General features: G+C 43.6%; 1 protein-coding gene across 1 annotated transcript; it reads left to right on the plus strand.

Annotated features, from left to right (window-relative positions):
• Positions 1–244: 244 nt before the first annotated feature.
• LOC309569089 (angiopoietin-related protein 5-like) lies at positions 245–16,134 on the plus strand (the record flags this gene model as incomplete). The annotated part of the gene is made up of 6 exons (XM_082274853.1): positions 245–301; positions 4,700–4,724; positions 8,044–8,135; positions 8,374–8,494; positions 11,312–11,497; positions 15,839–16,134. The coding sequence occupies 6 exons, from the start codon at positions 245–247 to the stop codon at positions 16,132–16,134; spliced, it is 777 nt and encodes a 258-aa protein (XP_082130979.1).
• Positions 16,135–22,040: the final 5,906 nt, after the last annotated feature.

The raw sequence follows: 22,040 nt of genomic DNA on the forward strand, positions 1-22,040 counted from the left end.
GTTTTGTTCTGAATCTCCCGAATCTCCCTTTGAGGAAGAAAAACCCAGCCTTTCAGTGTATTGAACTGGATGCCTAGATACTCCAAAATCTGCAAGGGGTTCGTCTGGCTTTTCTGATAATTGATTAACCACCCAAAGCAACTGAGTGTGTTGCAGGTTAGGGCCATATGTTCTTGAAGCAGACTTTTTGAGGGAGCTAGCAACAAGATGTCATCTAGGGGTGTGGCTATACGGCAACCCGCAGATGCTTGTGGAGGAACTGGAGGACGGCTTCCATGGTCTGTCAACCAGCGTGGAGGTGGTAAGGACCACTGGGGTGCTCCACTCCCTACTGTGAATCTAACAATGTGCTGTTCTATGCTTTTTATGTAAGTGCAATGGGAGAAGGATTAGTTTAATAAATTTGTTAATTTAAAATGGTATCACGCGAGGAGAGTTTTTTCTTTCTTCCGTATTATCTCATGGGAATCGTGCACAAGTGTCCCTCTGAGCTCATTCTAACCGAGAGAGAATTACCGATACTGTTATTTCCAAAGCTTTTGCCCATACCATGAAAATGGGGGGCCACTGTCTCTGGTAAGGAACCATCCAATGGGAGTTGGTGTGCACATTGGTGGTGGTTTAATAAGGTGATTGTTGTCTGATTCACGGGAACCACACCTGGAGAGTCCAATTAGGATTTTAAAGACTGAAAGGATTACCATTCCAGGATTATTACCCACTAGCAGGAGTACTTGTTATTTATTTGTTTAATCATTTTGGAACTTTGATTACACTACATAGTGACTCTGCCCAATTTTAGGCAGTGTGGTCGCTTTGAGCACATTATGGGACTTTAATGTTATGTTCACAGTGTGTTCGGAAGAAAAGCTCAGTAAAAAGGTATAAGTGGTGGGGGTGCATCCATCCCGAAATTGTTTCGCCCGCTTTTTCCGTGTAGGAGGCCCTTTCTTGGGTTTCATCTTACAGGATATTTTTTGTTTCACAGTGTGTTCATTATTTTGAGTTTGTTTATATGTGAATTTTGCACAGCTAGATTATTAATTTTATATGATTTACTGATTTTTCACATATTTTTACATCTATCAATAATTTTGCGCAACTTGGTGTATATTATTTGATTTATTGCACTAATTTGGTAAGATGTCATCTAAGTTGTGAAATATTTGGATGCTGGGAGCCGTGCAGAGCCCGAAGGGTAGACATTGAAACAGAAAAGGCAAGCCTTCTACTGCGAAGCAAAGAAAATGAGGGTGAACTGCATCTACAGGTATATGTAGATAGGCATCTGCCAGATTGATCAAAGCCATCCAAGCGACTTTGTTTACTACAGAATTGATTGTCTCCAAAGACTCTATAATGAAAGGCGGAACATTCATAAAGGAATTCAAGAATTTTAGGTTCAAGAAAAAATCCTGCTCCGGCTACTGTATAAATCCTCTTCAAATCCATATCGATCCTCCGATCCATGGGGTCTTTAAAGGAAAGCAAATCCTCCAGAGGCAGAGTAATATGATGATCCAGCCTTTGCAAGGAAGCGGCTACTTTGGGACTAGAATCCCATAGATCCGCATCTTTGGACCAAAAAGGATATAACTTTGCGACTCTGTTGTGAACATTCAGCCTCTTATCTGGCTACCCCCACTCATCTTACACAATTTCTTGGATCTTGAAAATGAGAGGGAAGGAGGTAATAGATTTCTTCAGATCTAGATAGTATTTGCGCTTTTCCTAGGTGACAAAGTTTCCTCCCGCCATCTCATGGTCTCCTTCACAGCCTCAACAAAGGCAGGGATTAAAAAGAAGTCAAAAGCATGTGATTCTGGCTCATTCTCTGAGTCAGAAGAAATCAACTCTAGCTCGTCGACTGAATTGTGACGGAACGACTTAAGCCTCGTACACACGCATCGATAGTTGGCCGTGAATTTTCGTATGATTCTTTTCGACAACCGACTCCGACTGGCGAAGAAGCTCTGGAAGATGACAAGGACCTTCCCTTGTGCCTGCGAACTGACTTGCGCTTTCTGGAGGCTTTTGCGATGATGCAACATCTCTTGGCTCGGGAGCGACCAGAAGAGGTACATGTGAGGGTGATCTGGAGTGTCGATCTGACGGAAGTTTATTCCGCTGGGAGACACTTTGGCGCTTAGACTTTTTTGACAGGAGAGTTGCCAAATCTGACCCTCTTCACAGGCATTTATCCCGCCCTGGAGTCTTTTCTCAGCAAATCAAGAGAAGATTGCACTCTTTAAAAAAAATAACAAAACAAAAAGTTATATATGCACCTTTCCATGAGTGTCTTCAGTGCTTCAGACTGGACTGGAGAACCAGTAAGACCAAATAGAAGTTCCCATCAGGGCTACTGCACAGAGGAAAGAGTTAAGCAGGCTTACCAAGCAGAGCGGTAATGAATAAAGGTTGGAGCGATCTTGCAATGACAGGTCAGGCAGAACACAATGTAAATCTGCCCTCTATACAGAGGCAAGCTGCCAATCCAAGAACAGCATCGCTCGTTTGCTAGTATACCCTCACCTGCTTTGGCCACGGAGAGTTTCCTGTACACATCAGCAGTGCGATTCCCTGCCCAGCAGACAGCCTGCAGAGAAGCCGGACGGCGCTGGTGGACTACAAGGACGGGAAAAAAGTAAGCCATCCACCTCCTGCACACCCCAGACAGGCAGTATATTTATACTGCCACATAAAACAAGCCTGGGAAGGAAAAGCAGTAGATGTATTGAGAACTTTTCAGCACTACATACTAGGGATAGACGGATATGGTTTTTTCAGGGCCGATACCGATATTTTGGTCACAACGTATCGTTATCAGTCGATATGGGCTGATATTTTGTACATTTAAAGTTTTGAAAAATAAAGACAATTTTTGACACAAATCTGGTACTGAACATGTTAATTTTTGTTTAATGCTTAATGGCTGGCTTGCTGGCACCCATGGGTGGGTGTTTGGCTGTCTGGCACCCTGTGGTGGGTGGGTGGCTGGCTGGCACCCTGTGGTGGGTGGCTGGCTGCTGGCACCCTGTAGTGAGTGGCTGGCTTACTGGCACCCTGTGGTGGACGGCTGGCTGGCACCCTGTGGTGGGTGGCTGGCTGTCTGTCAGGCTGTGATTGGTGGCTGGCTGTCTGGCTGGCATCCTGTGGTGGGTGGCTGGCTGGTTGGCACCCTGTGGTGGGTGGCTGTCTTGCTAGCACCCTGTGGTGGGTGGCTGGCTGTCTGGCATCCTGTGGTGGTGGGTGGCTGGCTGTCTGGCACCCTGGGTTGGGTGGGTGGCTGGCTGGCACCTTGTGGTGGGTGGCTGGCTGGCTGGCACCCTGCGGTGGGTGGGTGGCTGGCACAGGGGCTGGGGATGGCTGGCTGGTACAGGGCCTGTGGGCAGCTGGCTGATACAGTGCCTGTGGGTGGCTGGTACAGGGCCTGTGGGTGGCTGGCTGTCTGGCACCTTGTGGTGAGTGGCTGGCTGTCTGGCACTCTGTGGTTGAATGGCTGGCACCCTGTGGTGGGTGGCTGGATGGCACAGGGGATGTGGTTGGCTGGCTGGTACAGGGCCTGTGGGTGGCTGGCTGTCTGGCACCCTGTGGTGGGTGGCTGGCTGTCTGGAACCCTGTGGTGGGTGGCTGGCTGGCTGGCACCCTGTGGTGGGTGGCTGGCTGGCACAGGGGATGTGGGTGGCTGGCTGGTACAGGGCCTGTGGGTGGCTGGCTGGCTCACTGGTACAGTGCCTGTGACTGGTTGGCTGGTACAGGGCCTGTGGGTGTGGGTGGGTGTATTGCTGTGATACACTGCTGCGAGACTAGTCCCTACTCCAGACAAGGCTGTCCAAGGCGAGGGAGGCGGCCTAAGAAGGCACAATGACGTCACGAAAATATCGGCAATATCGGTAACTTCCGGGGCCGATACCGATATATCGGGGAAAGTGCATATCGGCCACCGATATATATCGGCCTTGCCGATAATCGGTCGATCCCTAGTGTAATTATCATACTAAAGGTTTTCTAGACTGGCATAACAGGCTCATACAGTCATCTCATTGGCTGGTGTTACTTATGTAGCCTTTTACTATATATAAGGATGACACTGAAAAGTGTTTCACTGGACTAGAGAAAGCGTTTTCTGGAAAGGTAAGAATTTAGGTTGCTGTATTTGTTTTTGTCCTTTTTGCTCATTTTGTCGAAGTTAAAGTAAAATTTTTAAAGTATAATGTTCTGTAAATATGTTGTAACACAAAAATGTATTTTAACAGTTTTATTTTTTATTTTTCTAAGATATTGTATTGGTCGTTTAATGCTTAGCTATGTAATATTGCATTTTATAGCAATAAACATTCTTTTATTATTATTTTTTTTTTTTTCAGGTTAAAAATATGGCAGACTACAGGCTGTTAAGCTGTATTTCGTTAATAATTTTTTCTTTCCAAGGAGTTGGATCTCAGGTTTGTAAAGTCTCAAAATTTTTACAGTCAAATATGTAAATACTTTCATAAAAAATATTTTCAGTTTCAAACAGTTATTATTATTTATTTATAATATTATTCATATTAATAATAATAATAATAATAATTTGTTTTATTTAAATGTTAAAAATATTGAAGGAATCATAGCACATTGCATACATGTGGGGTTTATTATATGATTATAATAATGTTTAATTTTTTTGTTTTTTTTTTTGTTTTTTTTGTTACCACAGAGTCAAGAGACTCAAGATATACAAGGTAAGATAAAAAATGTATAGTCTCTCAGTATACAATTATTTTATAGGATAATAAATATTCCAGAAGTTCTGGTAGGGTTAAAGCAGGACTAAAAGACAAAATTTGTTTTTAGATTTTATTTTTTATTTTTGGATAGAGTAAAGAAAGATTATAAACCTTGTGAGGTTTTCTTTTGTCATCTGTGTCCCATTGGTCCCGTAGTCAAAAGCAGGAAGTGAGGGGAATCCTAAATGATAAGAATATCGGGGCATGGTCTGACCAAATAAATTGGCCAATTATTCAATCAGAGGAAAGGGTCAGTGCATATTGATTAATGACAAAGTAGTCTGTTCTATGGGATGTCTTATAAGCAGGTGAGTCGGTCCTTTTCGTTATGATGTAATGCCCTCCAGACATCATCCAACTGATGCAGTAACAGGAAACGTTTGAACCTATCAGGTTGGGCCAGAGGCGTAACTAGAAGCTTCAGGGCCCCGGTGCAAGAAACCATGAAGGGCCCACCGGACCCCTAGCTGGGGCCCTTCCCTTCAAGTCTGGGACTCTTCCCACTGATCCTGGGGCCCTTTACTCTCCCAAGTTCTGCAGTGGGCCCCCTTCCTGCCATCTTGGGGCCTCCCCACCATGGTGGAATGCCAGGGCCCAGTCGCAAGTGTGACATTTGCGATCCTGGAAGTTCACCCACCGGGGTCAGTAGTTTTTATTTTTTGGTATTTTAATTGTATTATTTTTTATCATTTTATTTTATTTTTTTACAATGTCACTGACTATTACAGTTGCCTATGACTAGGAGTGGCGGATGCAGCATAAAGAGGAACCAATCTCCTCCATTTTCCTCCTGCAGCTACAGGAGGAAAAAAAAAAGAGGACAGTGATTTCTCTACATGCTGCCCCGCCACCCCTATTATTCAAGTGTACAGGGGAGCTGTCCAGGCCCCCCTGGAGCATGGGCCCGGTTGCAATTGCAACCCCTGCAACCCCTGTAGTTACGCCCCAAGGTTGGGCCTAAGTATGGGATCCCCAAGATGAGGTTTTATCTACGTCTGGGTTTGGTACCAAATTAAAGTCACCCCCAATTGTAGTTAATTTAATCCTTCAGGATATGGATACCAGAATATGGACATCATTCAACTGATGTAGTAACTGGAAATATTTAGACCTATCAGGTGGGGCCTAAGTGTGGGTTCCACAAGATGCAGTTTTATCTATGTTTGGGTGAAGTACCAAATTAAAGTCACCCCCAATTATAGTTAATTTAATCCTTCAGGATATGGATATCAGAATATGGACATCATTAAACTGATGTAGTAACAGGAAACATTTGAATTGAACCTATCAGGTTGGGCCTAAGTGTGGGATCCCAAAGATGTGGTTCTTTTTTTATATATGTCGGGATTAAAGCGGAGTTCCAGCCATTTCACTCACCTGTCCAACGGTCCAGCGATGCGGCCGCCCGAAGCCTCGATCCTCTCTCTCGGCGCCGGCATCACTGCTGTGGGCACCCGGCTGTGACAGTTTGCGGCTTCACAGCCGGGTACGCACTGCACATGCGCGAGTTGCGCTACGCGCCGTGATTGGCCGGCAATCTTCTGGGACCTTTGACATGTCCCAGAAGATTGCAGGGAGGGAGGGGGAGAGGAGAACTTCCGCTCAGGGCGCCGCGGCGTTCCGAGCGGAAGTGGGAGCGGGTACCTGTCAAAACTAGGTACCCGCTCCCCCCCCCCCAAAAAAATGACATGCCAAATGTGGCATGTCAGGGGGTTAGGACCACCTAAAGCGGAAGTTCCACTTTTGGGTGGAACTCCGTTTTAAGTATGAAATTAAAGTCACCCCTGGTTAAAGTTCATTAAATCCCTTATGGATACCAGAATATGGACATCATTCAACTGATGTAGTAACAGTAAACATTTGAACCTATCAGGTTGGGCCTTAGTGTGATCCCCAAGATCAAGTTTTATCTACGTCTGGGTTAAGTAGGAAATTAAAGTCGCCCCCAATTATCAATAAATCCTTCAGGATATGGATACCAGAATATGGACATCATTCAACTGATGTAGTAAGAGGAGACATTTGAACCTATCAGTTTGGGCCTAAGTGTGGGATCCCCAAGATGTATGGATACCAGTGGACAGTTGGTTATAATTGGGTAAGTATTGATAGGTGAAGGTAAAGGCTTTACTGCAGCGTAGAAGACAGTTGGTCATAGTTGAGCAAGTATTGATTGGTGATAGTATAGGCTTTACTGCAGCGTAGTAGACAGTTGGTCATAGTTGGATAAGTATTGATTGGTGATGGTATAGGCTTTACTGCAGCGTAGTAGACAGTTGGTCATAATGAGCAAGTATTGATTGGTGATAGTATAGGCTTTACTGCAGTGTAGCAGACAGTTGGTCATAGTTGGGTAAGTATTGATTGGTGATGGTATAGGCTTTACTGCAGTATAGTAGACAGTTGACCATAGTTGGGTAAGTATTGATTGGTGATGGTATAGGCTTTACTGCAGTATAGTAGACAGTTGGCCATAGTTGGGTAAGTATTGATTGGTGATGGTATAGGCTTTACTGCAGTGTAGTAGACAGTTGGTCAGAGTTGGGTAAGTATTTATTGGTGATGGTAAAGGCTTTACTGCAGCGTAGAAGACAGTTGGTCATAGTTGGGTAAGTATTGATTGGTGATGGTATAGGCTTTACTGCAGTATAGTAGACAGTTGGCCATAGTTGGGTAAGTATTGATTGGTGATGGTATAGGCTTTACTGCAGTATAGTAGACAGTTGGCCATAGTTGGGTAAGTATTGATTGGTGATGGTATAGGCTTTACTGCAGTGTAGAAGACAGTTGGTCAGAGTTGGGTAAGTATTTATTGGTGATGGTAAAGGCTTTACTGCAGCGTAGAAGACAGTTGGTCATAGTTGGGTAAGTATTGATTGGTGATGGTATAGGCTTTACTGCAGTATAGTAGACAGTTGGCCATAGTTGGGTAAGTATTGATTGGTGATGGTATAGGCTTTACTGTAATGTAGTAGACAGTTGGTCATATTTGAGCAAGTATTGATTGGTGATGGTATAGGCTTTACTGCAGCATGGTAGACAGTTGGTCATTCAGGAAATTTTTTAGTTGCCCTTTTTTCATGTGCTTTTTACACTAATTTTCTCATTGCAAACTGCAAGCTACCAACTCTGACCCAAACAAGTACAAAACCCAACAGAGGAGGGAAAAAGGGCTCTGCTTTAAAAATGCAAAGTGTAGGACTAATAAGTTTTTAGTAAGTTTGTGGATGAAATACAACTATGGTCAGAATTAACATTTTTCCTTGTTTTGTAGGACTTGATTGCTCCGATATATGGGAGCAAAACAACAATGTAACTAGTGGAGTCTATCTAATCCAACCTAAAGAAGCGATTCCCCCTTTTCAGGTAAGACAACAGCAAAACCTGTTTGGAAGAAATGTATGGTAGGGGGAAATTAAAGGTGATATAGGAAAAAGAAAGAGCAATGGGACCCTGTTTGGATGTCTGAAAGGAAGGAGAAATGGGGGGGGGGGGAGGAGTGAAGGTGATATAGGGGGATACCCGTTTTTTTTTTTTTTTACCTTTTCTATGCTGCATGAGCTGGTTTATGACCCTGTTATGATGTTTTGTGCTCCCCCTGCAGGTTTTCTGTGAAATGACACAGAGCGGAGGTTGGACTATTATACAGTATCGCGATGGGTTTGATGGAGTAAGCTTTGATCAAGGATGGAGCAGCTATGAGGAGGGATTTGGAAATGTCAACGGTAAGCAGTCACCTGTGCTGCCTGTATAATTATATCTAAAGGGAATGCAACCAAAACATTTTTTGTTTGTTTTAGATGGGGTGGGAGAATGTTAAGTACAGGGGAGGGAGATTGAGCTGGGGGGGGGGGGGTATTTAGCTTTTGGACGAAAAAAAACAAAGAAACCTGTAAGACAAAAGCATAATGAGCTAGTATGCATCACATACTAGCTCATTATAGAATAATTACCTTAGAACGAAGCCCTTCCAGCAGGGCCCGCTCATTGATGAAACAGCTGATATCTTCCCCGGTGTTTCTTCTGGGTTCCACCGGGCTGCCTGTTTGCGGCACAGGCTCTGAAGGTCCAGCACGGTAAGCCGGACTTTCAGAGCGCATGTGCATGCACTCTAAATATCTTCTAAACTGTGCAAGTTTAGAAGGTATTCACAGTACCTACAGGTAAGCCTTATTATAGGCTTACCTGTAGGCATAAGTGGTGTAACAAAGTTTACAACCACTCTAATGGCATCCCAGTCTTAGTCCGTAGGGTTCAATATTGAGCTGGCCCTCCCTTTGCAGCTATAACAGCTTCAACTCTTCTGGGAAGGCTGTCCACAAGGTTTAGGAGTGTGTCTATGGGAATGTTTGACCATTCCTCCAGAAGCGTATTTGTGAGGTCAGGCACTGATGTTGAACGAGATGGCCTGGCTCGCAGTCTCCACTCTAATTCATCCCAAAGGTGTTCTATTGGGTTGAGGTCAAGACTCTGTGCAGGCCAGTCAAGTTTCTCCACCCCAAACTCACTCATATATGTCTTTATGGACCTTGCTTTGTGCCCTGGTGGGCAATCATGTTGGAACAGGAAGGGGCCATCCTCAAACTGTTTACTAAAAGTTGGGAGCATGAAATTGTCCAAAATGTCTTGGTATGCTGACGCCTTAGGAGTTCCCTTCATTGAAACTGAGAGGCCAAGCCCAACCCCTGAAAAACAACCCTCCCCCAAAAATTAGGACTTGCACAAAGTAAGGTCCATAAAGACATGGATGAGAGAGTTTGGGATGAAGGAACTTGACTGGCTTGACTGACCTCAACCCGATAGAACACCTTTGGGAGACTGCAACCAGGCCTTCTTGTCTATCATCAGTGCCTGACCTCAAACTTTACCATAGACACACTCCTAAACCTTGTGGACAGCCTTCCCAGAAGAGTTGAAGCTGCAAAGTGTAGGCCAACTCATTATGTATGACCCAGTATGTTCGGTTAGCCCCTATCCTATCCTGTCTGCCTTTAGGTGATCCCTAAAAACTCACTTATTTAGTCAAGCCTACCCCACCTCCAGCTAAGAACTGTACCCGAGCCACCTCCATCAGCCCCCCCCCCCATCCCCCAGCTATTCCTTTTTGTATGACCTCCCCCTCCGTTTTTACCACTTCTGGTTAGATTCAGAAATCCAGAAGATTTTCCCCCTTAATGACCTGGCCCTATTTTGCGATTCAGCACTGCATTACTTTAACGGACAATTGCACGGTCGTGCGACGCTGTATCCAAACAAAATTGATGTCCTTTTTTCCCCACAAATAGAGCTTTCTTTTTGTGGTATTTGATCACCTCTGCCATTTTTATTTTTTGCGCTATAAACAAAAATACAGTGACAATTCTGAAAAAAACCCCCAATATTTTTCACATTTTGGTATATAACATTCCCAAAAAAAAAAAAAAAATCAAAGTTTTTTAACATTTTAGGCCAATTTGTATTCTGCTACATATTTTTGGTAAAAAAAAAATGGCAATAAGCGTATTTTGATTGGTTTGCGCAAAAGCTATCGCGTCTAATAACTAAGGGAAAGATTTATGTAATTTTTATTGTTTTTTTTTTCACTAGTAATGGCAGCATTCTGCATTTTTTTAGCGGGACTGTGACATTGCGGCGGACAGATCGGACCCCTAACTGACATTTTTGACACTTTTGGGGGGACCAGTGATATTACTACAGTAATCAGTGCTAAAACTATGCACTGTTACTGTAATGACACTGGCAGGGAAGGGGGTAACACAGTGGGTGACCAAGGGGTTAAATATGTACCTAGGGGCATGTTTCTAACTGCATGGGGGCAGGGTTTATGGAATGACCATAGAGACCTGTGATCCTATATAGAAGGATCACAGGCGCTCTGTGATTATTCCAGGGAGAAGAACGGTCAGCTGTGTTTACAACAGGTGACCGTCCTTCTCTCTTGGTGGGGAGTGATCGCAGGTGTCAGGCGGCAATCGGAGCTGCTTGCCCCGTGCATCGGAGACCCCGCTGTTGAGTGGGGGTTGGAGCGCGCTGGCGCAGCGCGCACTCGCCGGCGCGGCGTGTGCTCGCCCCCTAGCTGCAGGCGCGCGACTGACTTAGGTCTCCGTCGGTTCCCGCAGGAGGGGCTGCCTGCCGCTGTAAATCAGTGGTGGGTGGTCCGAAACTAGTTAAAGCTCCATGAGCAGGGCCCTTCTGTCACTTCTGTAGTGATCTGTATTGTAAATGTACTGTCCCCCCTCTACATTGTAAAGTGCTGTGCAAACTGTGCTATATAAAACCTGCATAATAATACCAAAAATAAATTTTACAAGAAAACTGTATAATATGTAGCCAGCTTAAGAAAGATTTCTCCCAGTTACTGTCATGGTCACAGGAAGTGAGAGGAAATCTTCGACGGGGGCATAGACAACAATACAACACAGTGGTTCTAGCCTTGCACTACTCTACTTCAAATAATTCTTTGTTGCTGTTGTAGAACATTAGTTTGCCAATCATTTTTTCATTAGTTATATATAATTATTGTTCATTTATGGTTCACACAGGTGAACATTGGCTGGGACTGAAAAAGATGAACATCCTGACTCAGCAGAACAATAGACAATGTCAACTATATATCAAGCTGGAAGACTTTTCCAATGGTACAGCCTACACAGAGTATGGCACATTCAGCGTTGGCCCCAGTTCCAATTTCTATCCGCTTTCGGTAGGAAACTACTCAGGCACAGCCGGTAAGCGCCCAAGGTTTCAGTTCTCTTCTTTCAGGTGTATTCAAGGAACTATGGTATAAAAGTAGAACATTGGTTCAGCAGACATCAGTAGAAAAGTAGAATGAAATCAGAATTGGGGACAGAAGTTTGAAGGGTTACTTCACAAAAAATTAAAAGGTGAACTGACACCCTAGACCAGTGATGGCGAACCTTGGCACCCCAGATGTTTTGGAACTACATTTCCCATGATGCTCCTGCACTGGGCAGTGTAGTTGAGCATCATGGGAAATGTAGTTCCAAAACATCTGGGGTGCCAAGGTTCACCATCACTGCCATAGACTCTTTCCCATCCCCCACCCAGTTCTCCCTGCACTTACCTCCATGGGTGATGCACTGTCAGCGCTTATGCGGCTGGTGTAGCGGTTCGGAGATTTCAATTCGCTTCTCTTCTTTTCCTTCTTTTTGGGACTTCTTGGACAGGAACTGACATCTTTGACCAATCAGAATTGCCCTGACCTATCCCAGAAGCCTCAATAAAAGAAGGGGATGAAGAGTGAGGATTTCAAATGCTTTGATTCCTACACAGGTTGTGTGAACTAAAATCTGCTCACCGACTGAGCTAACTGCAGCCCTTCTTTCTATGGCCTCTGGGAGTGGAGCTGGCATTTGACATCTTTGACCAATCAGAAGTGCCCTGATCTATCCCAGAAGCCTCAATGAAAGAAGGGGATGAAGAGTGAGGATTTCAATAGCTTGGATTCCTACACCGTTTGTGGGAACTAAAAGCTGCCCACCGACTGAGTTAACTGCAGTCCTTTCTAGGGCTTCCGAGGACAGGAGCTGGCATGTGACATCTTTGACCAATCAGAAGTGCCATGATCTATCCCAGAAGCCTCAATGAAAGAAGGGGATGAAGAGTGAGGATTTTAAGTGTTTGAATTCCTACACATGTTGTGTGGGAACTGATAGCTGCTCACCGACTGAGCTAACCACGGCCCTTCTTTCTAGGGCTTCCAGGACTGGAGCTGGCATGTGACATCTTTGACCAATCAGAAGTGCCCTGATCTATCCCAGAAGCCTCAATGAAAGAAGGGAATGAAGAGTGAGGATTTCAAGTGTTTGAATCCCTACACAGGTTGTGGGAACTGATAGCTGCTCACCGACTGAGCTAACTGCAGCCCTTCTTTCTAGGGCTTCTGGGACAGGAGCTGGCATGTGACATCTTTGACCAATCAGAAGTGCCCTGATCTTTCCCAAAAGCCTCAATGAAAGAAGGGGGATGAAGAGTGAGGATTTCAAATGCTTGGATTCCTACACAGGTTGTGGGAACTGATAGCTGCTCACCGACTGAGCTAACCACAGCCCTTCTTTCTAGGGCTTCCGTGACAGAAGCTGGCATGTGACATCTTTGACCAATCAGAAGTGCCCTGATCTATCCCAGGAGCCTCAATGAAATAAGGGGATGAAGAGAGAGGATTTCAAATGCTTTGATTCCTACACAGGTTGTGGGAACTAAAATCTGCTCACCGACTGAGCTAACTGCAGCCCTTCTTTCTAGGGCTTCTGGGAGAAGAGCTGGCATGTGCCATCTTTGACCAATCAGAAGTGCCCTGATCTATCCCAGAAGCCTCAATGAAAGAAGGGGATGAAGAGTGAGGATTTCAATAGCTTGGATTCCTACACAGGCTGTGTGGGAACTAATAGCTGCTCACCGACTAAGCTAACCACAGCCCTTCTTTCTAGGGCTTCTGGGACTGGAGCTGGCATGTGACATCTTTGACCAATCAGAAGTGCCCTGATCTGTCCCGGAAAGCCCTAATGAAAGAAGGGGATGAAGAGTGAGGATTTCAAATGCTTGGATTCCTACACAGGTTGTGGGAACTGATAGCTGCTCACCGACTGAGCTAACTGCAGCCCTTCTTTCTAGGGCTTCCGGGACTGGAGCAGGCATGTGAGATCTTTGACCAATCAGAAGTGCCCTGTTCTATCCCAGAAGCCTCAATGAAAGAAGGGGGATGAAGATTGAGGATTTCAATAGCTTGGATTCCTACACAGGTTGTAGGAACTAAAAGCTGCTCACCGACTGAGCTAACTGCATCCATTCTTTCTAGGGCTTCTGGGACAGGAGTTGACATGTGACATATTTGACCAATCAGAAGTGCCCTGATCTATCCCAGAAGCCTCAATGAAAGAAGGGGATGGAGAGTTAGGATTTCAAATGCTTGGATTCCTACACAGGTTGTGTGGGAACTGATAGCTGCTCACCATTCCTTTCAGTATCAATGACAATGGTCACCAAGAGAAATAGGCATGGTGATCCCCCTAGTGGGGACACAGACACCAACAGTGTATTATCAATGATTAAAGAAGGTAGAATCATAACAGCAAACTTTTTGACATTTTTTTAATACCCTGTACATCTGAAAGGGAAGCTTTAAATGTAGTTTGAAAAATAAAATACAACTCTACTCAAATCGTAAAGACCTTTGATAGCATCGGAAGCTCCCTCAATTTGCTGTCCTAAAGTTTCAGCCTTCCTCTGAGATGTGGGGCATCTCCAGCACATCTGCAAGTGTTGAAGAATTCTGTGTACACTTATATGAGGCTGACATTGAGTGGGGGGGGGGGGGGGGGGAGATTTACCAAAACCCAAAGTCCCCAGAATCTGGTGCAGCTGTTCATAGTAACCAATCAGCTCCTAAATTCCGCTTGTTCAATGAGGATTTGGCAATAACACCTAAAAGCTGACTGGTTACTAGGCACAGCTGCTCCAGATTCCGTGTGCACCATTTTTAGAAAATCCCCCACTGAGAGTCAAGCTTTAGTTAGTTGCAGGACACCATAGCCTATGGGTCAAGGCACTGGAATCCTGCAAGAAAAACTTTTACAATCCTAAACTTGTAGAACATTGTGACGGTGTTCACCGTCACTGGCGGTGGGGGACAGATACTTGGGGGACCCTGAGAGAATGGTGTGGATGGCTTCAGGTGAGACAGTAATATTTGTCAGCAATATCTCTCAGGAAATGTAGGAATATGAATCTTTTGACTTTTCAGATTGCTAGATAGTAAGATGGGGTGGGGTTTGTTATTGGTAAGTGCCTGTATTCCTTTGTTCTATTGTTTCTGTCTGCATTAAGATAAACTTATGAAGGGATGTATATGTGTATGTGGATTGGCTACAAAGGGGGAGGGGGGATTGTCCCACAGTGTATATCTCTTTGTGCATGTGTTTGAATAAACAGTCTGTTTTTTACCCCTTCATGAAGTCTCAACTCATGCTTGGGGGAATATGCTACAATGGATTGCTATGCTCTTCATACTCCCTTGGATAATCACTAAGCTCTTGTAAGAGCTTGTTACTGCTGCACTCTCTGGGGAAAGAGAGGTTCACCCACTGGAACCTGGAGCCTTGTCGTAGATCCGGGGTGGGTAAGAGACGGCGAGACCCCAACCAAGCTGTGGCTGTTCATGGGATCTGAGGTGGTTATGGTGTCTGGTGGAGTGCTTGGAGCCCTCGGGAAGCACTAGGAGCATCCGTTAACGGAGGTACCTAGTCGGGGTGCCGGTTGATCCGTTACAAACATACTTAGATTTTTTTTCTACCCCCCACACCCTTACTTGAGCTTAAACATATGTAAACTTTTAGGTTCTGCCATTGGAACTAAGCTGTGGCAAGGGGCAGGCAATGATTTTGATTGGCTGCATCTTAGGCAGGCCATACACAGTTTCAAATCTTGGCTGGTTCAGCAGGAACTGTCCAAGATTCAAACTGTGTATGGGCAGGCTGAATGTACCAAGTTGATAGAAATTAACTCAGGTACAACCAGCATGCCAGGTTTTACTTCCGATTATCGCTAGCAGCTGCTATAGCTGCGCTAGCAATAAGAACTTTCTTCTCCACCCCCCTGTCCCCTGCTTACCTCGCCCTCCCCAAATCCTTTGTCGGGAGAAGACAATGGCCAGGCAGAAGGGATTCCGAAATCAACACTGTCTATGTTGAAGGGGAAACTGAGTGACTTTCTTTCCCGCAACCGAAAGAAATTTGCTCCATGTATGGCCGGCCTTAGTGACCAGCTATTAAGGATGACTTTCTAAACAAAACAATGGGACTGTGCGTTAGAAGGAAGCTAGGAGCTGGGTGAAGAAAACATTTTAGTTGGGTTTTTATCCAGAGGTAGAGAATATCTGATCCCTATTTTTAGGTTTATTTTAAAGCTATCTATCCCCAGTCATAAAAAAATAAAATTTTTGTGTTGAACAGATGTTTTAAGATATGATAAGAGGGTTGAGATTGAATTTCCCAAAATAATTTTATGGTCAATGTCCAAACACGTAACTATTCTCACATTCCTTCTTGCAGGAGATGCATTCAAAGGAACTTCAGCCTCAACCAATCAGTATGGCAGACCTTTCAGCACGGAGGATTCCCCCCATGATGGCTGCACTCCACGATGTTTTATAGATGACATGGCATTTAGGAGCTGCAGTAGAATAGTAAATTCCGGCTGGTGGTTCAATGCTTGTGGAAAGGCCAATCTCAATGGATACTACCGGACACCACCAGGTCATATGTACCAGCTGTCTACTTTGTCTTGGCCAACATGGAGGAAGTACGAGTCAATGAAATCCACAAAAATGTCTATAAATTGCAAGTAGAGGGCAAATGAAATAAGGGAAACTATTTTTATAATTAATATAATTAATTAAAGTTGTGCGTTATACATTCCAGAATATGATTCTGAACGATGTATAATGAGTTATTTTTAACCACTTGTGGACCACCCGCCGCCTATTTACTGCGGCAGGATGGCTCTCCTGCGCAAACCGACGTAGATCTACGTCGGGAAGCTAGGGGGCGAGCGCGTGCCGCTGGGGGCGCGCTCCCGCCCCCACTCGGCAGCGGGGAAACCGATGCGTGTGTCAGACGGCTCTGATTGCCGCCTGACACCCGCGTTCGCTCCCCGCTGAGAGAGAAGGACGGTTGGCTGTTGTAAACACATCTGACCGTTCTTCCCCCTGAAATGATCACAGAGCGGCTGTGATCCTTCTATATAGGAATACAGGTCTCTATGGTCATCTCAGAAGCCACGCCTCCCCCACAGTTACAATCACTCCCCTAGGGTCACATTTAACCCCTTGATCACCTCTACCGTTAACCCCTTCCCTGCCAGTGTCATTATTACAGTAACAGTGCATATTTTTAGCACTGATTACTGTATTAATGTCACTGGTCCTCCCAAAAGTGTCAAAAATGTCAGTTAGGGGTCCGATCTGTCCGCCGCAATGTCGCAGTCCCGCAAAAAATCGCAGATCGCTGCCATTACTAGTAAAAAAAAAAAAAACAATAAAAATTACATAAATCTTTCCCGTAGTTAGTAAACGTGATAACTTTTGCGCAAACCATCAAAATACGCTTATTGCAATTTTTTTTACCAAAAATATGTAGCAGAAAACAAATTGGCCTAAAATGTTAAAACATTTTGATTTTTAAATTTTTTTTTGGGGAATGTTATATAGAAGAATGTGAAATATATATATATATATAAACAAAAAAAAGCTATAAACAAAAAAAAAAAAAATTATATATATATATATTTTTTTTTTTTTTTGTTTATAGCGCAAAAAATAAAAACTGCACAGGTGATCAAATACCACCAAAAGAAAGCTCTGTTTGTGGGGAAAAAAAGGACATCAGTTTTATTTGGGTACAGTGCATATAGGGCCCTAGTTAAAGACTTTCTTGTGCTGCTCCCAGTATAGACACCAGCATGGATCAGAAAGCCCCCAATGCATAATGGGAGCTTACTGATCATGTGACCACTGTACCACAACCAATCACAGCGGTCACATGACCCAAATGCCAACCTTCTGGAATTTAGAAGCTCGTAAAGGGATGGGAGGCGACAGCGACAAGGGGTAAAGAAAATTTCATCAGGGTATGGCTTTAGACATCAAACACAAAACAGCAAACATGATATACCAAAATACAATAGAAAAGAATATAGAGAAAGAAAAAAAAAAAGAGGGGAAGTACTTTGATTCCCCTGAACCCAACCCCTTGTATTTTTTATTTGAACTGCACTTTAAAGGTAAGAAAAAAAAAATCATTAAAAAGTTCTATATTTTAAGACGCTCACAATAAATAATATTGTATCAGATGTGGTGTCTGGTTTTTCCTTGTGACATAGTCATATACTTTCTTTTCTGAACATCAATACATAACATTTTTATTTTTTATTCCTTTCAATTGTATTAAAATAAAAGTAGAAAAAGAAAAAGAAAAAAATTAAATTTGACCAAATGGTCACAAAAAAATTATTCATTTCCTATTCCCATCCAATACCAAGCATTATATGCCTAAGCACAATTTTGCAACTTTGACACGTGTTAGTGTTATGTAACAGTATCAGCCAAATGATCAGACCAGTGGTGATGTGCAATTTCTACTTTACTTAACAATGTGGAACTTAGATTACACAGGAGGTCATGTGGACAGGGGTTTGCAGTACAAAACAGCAATATGAGGAAGGGAGAAACATTCATAAAACATGTGAAAACAATTCTATTGCAGTTCTAGTAATGGCCACTAGATGGCAACAGAGTGTTCTGAGTTCAGTTTACTGATAGGATAAAGATCTGAAAATTCTCCCGTGTTCCAAGAGATTGATCGTTCATTTAGCAGACTGGGAGCTGAGGGGATTTCCTGCTGACACAGACTTCACACAGGCGCTGCTGATGCTGACTTTGGTCAGGAGGCTCTGGGGGCCGTAGATAGGACCAACCCACTGCTTGGACAACTTCTCCACATGGACTGTAAAAGAGTCCTCTCCAGTGACTGGGGCTTGGATAGATGCTCTGTGCTCTTGTGCTCACTGCTGGTGGCCCACACACCAGACTGATCGAATGAGGACCCAGCACCTGGGGACAGCTCACTTGCCCAGTCACTGCTGTCCCATCAGGCAGGATCTCTCTGAGCACAGGAAGCTGGGCGGAGCTGGCATTTATACTCCCTGGGCGTGTCCAGGAACTCAGGGGATGCTGGGAGCCCAGAGGATTGTGGGGAATCGAGTTAAAGGGACTTGCACCTACATCTGGATAAAGGGGCACACCACTACACTAGTAAAACCGTACATATCATCACAACTACTTTGTGCATCCAGGTGGATTATACTGCATTTTTTTCAGGACAAATTGGGCTTTCATTTGCTGGGATATTTTTTTTTTTTTTTTTTACTATCAAAGAAAAACTGCCCCCAAAATAGTAAAAAAAAATAAAAAAATAAAATGTAAAATGAAGCTGTAAATTTCTTGATACTACCATAACCTTCCACCTGAACAACCTAAATGAAATTCTCTTGCTCCTGACAATCGCAGCGATACCACATATGTGTATGCTAGTTGTATGTACCCATAGTACAGCCCAAAAAAAATAGTGCACATTTTGCTTTTTATTTTTATCCTACCTAAAACACACTGACATTAACTGATACGAATTAAAAAAAATAATAATTCTGTCCAAAAAAATACTGACCCTGACCTTTGAACCAGACCTTGACCCAAACACTAACACTTAGATCAAACCTCGATCTACTGTATTTTTTTTGTATGTTTTGTAATTTTTTTTTTTTTTTATTATTTAACATTTTTTCTTCTCTGCAAGGAGAGAGAGAGAGAGATACGATGTACCATATCTCACAAAAGTGAGTACACCCCTCACATTTTTGTAAATATTTTATTCTATCTTTTCATGTGACAACACTGAAGAAATGACACTTTGCTACAATGTAAATTAGTGAGTGTACAGCTTGTATAACAGTGTAAATTTTCTGTCCCTTCAAAATAACTCAACACACAGCCATTAATGTCTAAACCGCTGGCAACAAAAGTGAGTACACCCCTAAGTGAAATTGTCCAAATTGGGCTCAAAGTGTCAACATTTTGTGTGGATACCATTATTTTCCAGCACTGCCTTAACCCTCTTGGGCATGGAGTTCAAAAGTTCGGTTCGACCAGAACAACCGAACTTCCCAAAAGTTCGGGCCTGGATTGAAATCAATGGGACACGAACTTCGGTAATCAAAAAACACAATTTTGAAGCCCTAAAACCCAATAAATGCCCCTAAAAAGTGCCTAGGGTTCTGGGTCATAACCCAGGGACTATTAATCACACAAAAAAAGTTTTTAAAAATTGTCGTTTTTGATAGAGAGCCAATTATTGAAAAGATTATTGAAAAAAAATTAGATTTCTTTGGATTTAGTATTTGGGGGGTATAAAAAGTGTACCTGTGAAGTTTCAGCTCTGTAGCATGTCCAGAACCAGAAAAAAAAGATTGTTTGTCTTAGAATTGCAGTATAGCAGGGATATGGCTCCGCTACTTTCACACCTGGCCGTTTTTTGTTGCAGGCGTTTATTGGGCTTTTTTGTGGACGTCTTTGGAGGCAGGCATGACATCTGAACTTCTGTGTAGGGGTATATATACACACACACATATATGTATATATACACATACACACATATATAGGTGTGAAAGTAGCGGAACCATATGCCTGCGCTAATGAAATTATTTGCAGGGATGTGGCTCCGCTCCTATCACACCTATATGTGTTTATATGTATAAATACATATATGTGGTGTGTATATATACCCCTATACAGAAGTTCAGATATTATGCCTGCCTCCAAAGACGCCTAAAAAATTCCCCAAAAACGCCTGCAACAACACACCTGTGTAGGGGTATATATACACACACACATATATGTATATATACACATACACACATATAGGTGTGAAAGTAGCAGAACCCTAATGAAATTATTTGCAGGCATTGGGCTCCGCTACTTTCACACCTATATGTGTGTATGTGTATATATACATATACGTGTGTGTGTATAAATACCCCTATACAGAAGTATACAGAAGTTCAGATGTTATGCCTGCCTCCAAAGACAAATTATCTTTTTTCTATGGCGGTCACCCTGACATGGAAGAGTTTGGTCAACCTGCCATAGCAGTCAGAGTCAGTTCACCCTACACTACACTATAGTCACCCTGACACTTAACACTTTCCATACAGAAACTAGATTATTGAATCTAACTATAGTGGAAAATGGCACCCTAACTACACTAGATATCCCTTTCCTCACACTAATAATTGCTAAATTACACTTTTGAAGCAGGAGTAACAGAACTGCTTCCACTCTCTTCCACAGACCTGTATTACAGTGCTAGAGATTTGGCGGGGCTATGTTATATACTGGGGGGTGTATTCACTATTGATTGGCCTCTGGACCCCCTAGTCACTCCAATCACATTCCTAGCATCCTCCTGCCCCCTCAATTGGCTTTTACTGATGGTTCTGGTCCAATCAAGGGCTTTTAAAGCCCAGTTCCTGTCCCATTGCATTTTGGTCGGTTCTGGTTGCCGAATTCTGAACTTTTTCCGCAAAAAGTTCGGAATTCGGCCGAATTTCGAACAGTCAATGTTCAGGTCGAACCGATGGTCGACCCGAACCGTTCGATCATCCCTAGTCTTCATGTGATGGTTAAGGATTCCTCACTTTGATAATCATGTGATGGGTAAGGACTCTTTACTTCAGTTTTCATGAGGTGGGGAAGGTCTCTTCATTTTAGCCTTTATGTGATGGGTAAAGAGCCAGGACTTTTTTATAAGATAATAGGTACAGGTACTCCCCCCCCCCCTCCCCAGAGTCATCCCTTGATCTCGGCCCTCCACCCATCTCTGAGGACTATCCCTTTCCTCTGCCCCCTACCCACTTCTCAGTACCTCCCCCCTTAGAGAATACAGAAGCAAGTATAATTTTGTGGTGCTAATGCTAAGTATTTTGTATGGAATGTGGTAATGATAACAAGAAAGCCAGGAAAAATAGATTCCTGGCAGCCAGCAATAATAGACCCCACCCCAAACAACAACAGATCCTCCCCAGCATTAATAGACCCTTCCAAACAATAATAGATGCTCCCCATTAAATTTGGACTCTTTAACCCACAATAGATCCTCCCCAGAAACAATAGATCTATACAGCAATAATAGATCCTCCCCAGCAACAATAGATTCCCCATCAACAATAGATCTCCAGCCGGCAACAATAAATCCCCAACCAGCAACAACAGATACCTCAACAGCTAGCATGAATGCACTCCCCAACAGCCAATAACAGACCCCTGCCCCAACAGTAGATCCTCCCCACAACAGTAGATTTCCCCCAGTAACACTACACTCCCTCAGTGACAATATCTACCCCAGTAGCCAGCATCAGCCAACTTTCCAGCACCCCTTGCCAACACATGCACTCAGTGCTGGAGGTGCTGGAACTGCGTACCACCACGTTCCCACTTAAAAAAAGGTAAGGACTCCTAACTTTGGTCTTCATGTGATGGGTAAGGACTCCTCACTTCAGTCTTCATGTGATGGGTAAGGACTCCTCACTTCAGTCTTCATGTGATGGGTAAGGACTCCTCTCTTCAATTTTCATGTGATGGGTAAGGACTCCTCTCTTCTGTCTTCATGTGATGGGTAAGGACTCCTCTCTTCAGTCTTCATG

The sequence above is a fragment of the Pelophylax lessonae genome, assembly GCF_965119305.1.
Source record: "Pelophylax lessonae genome assembly, chromosome: 13".
Classification (NCBI taxonomy): Eukaryota; Metazoa; Chordata; class Amphibia; order Anura; family Ranidae; genus Pelophylax; species Pelophylax lessonae.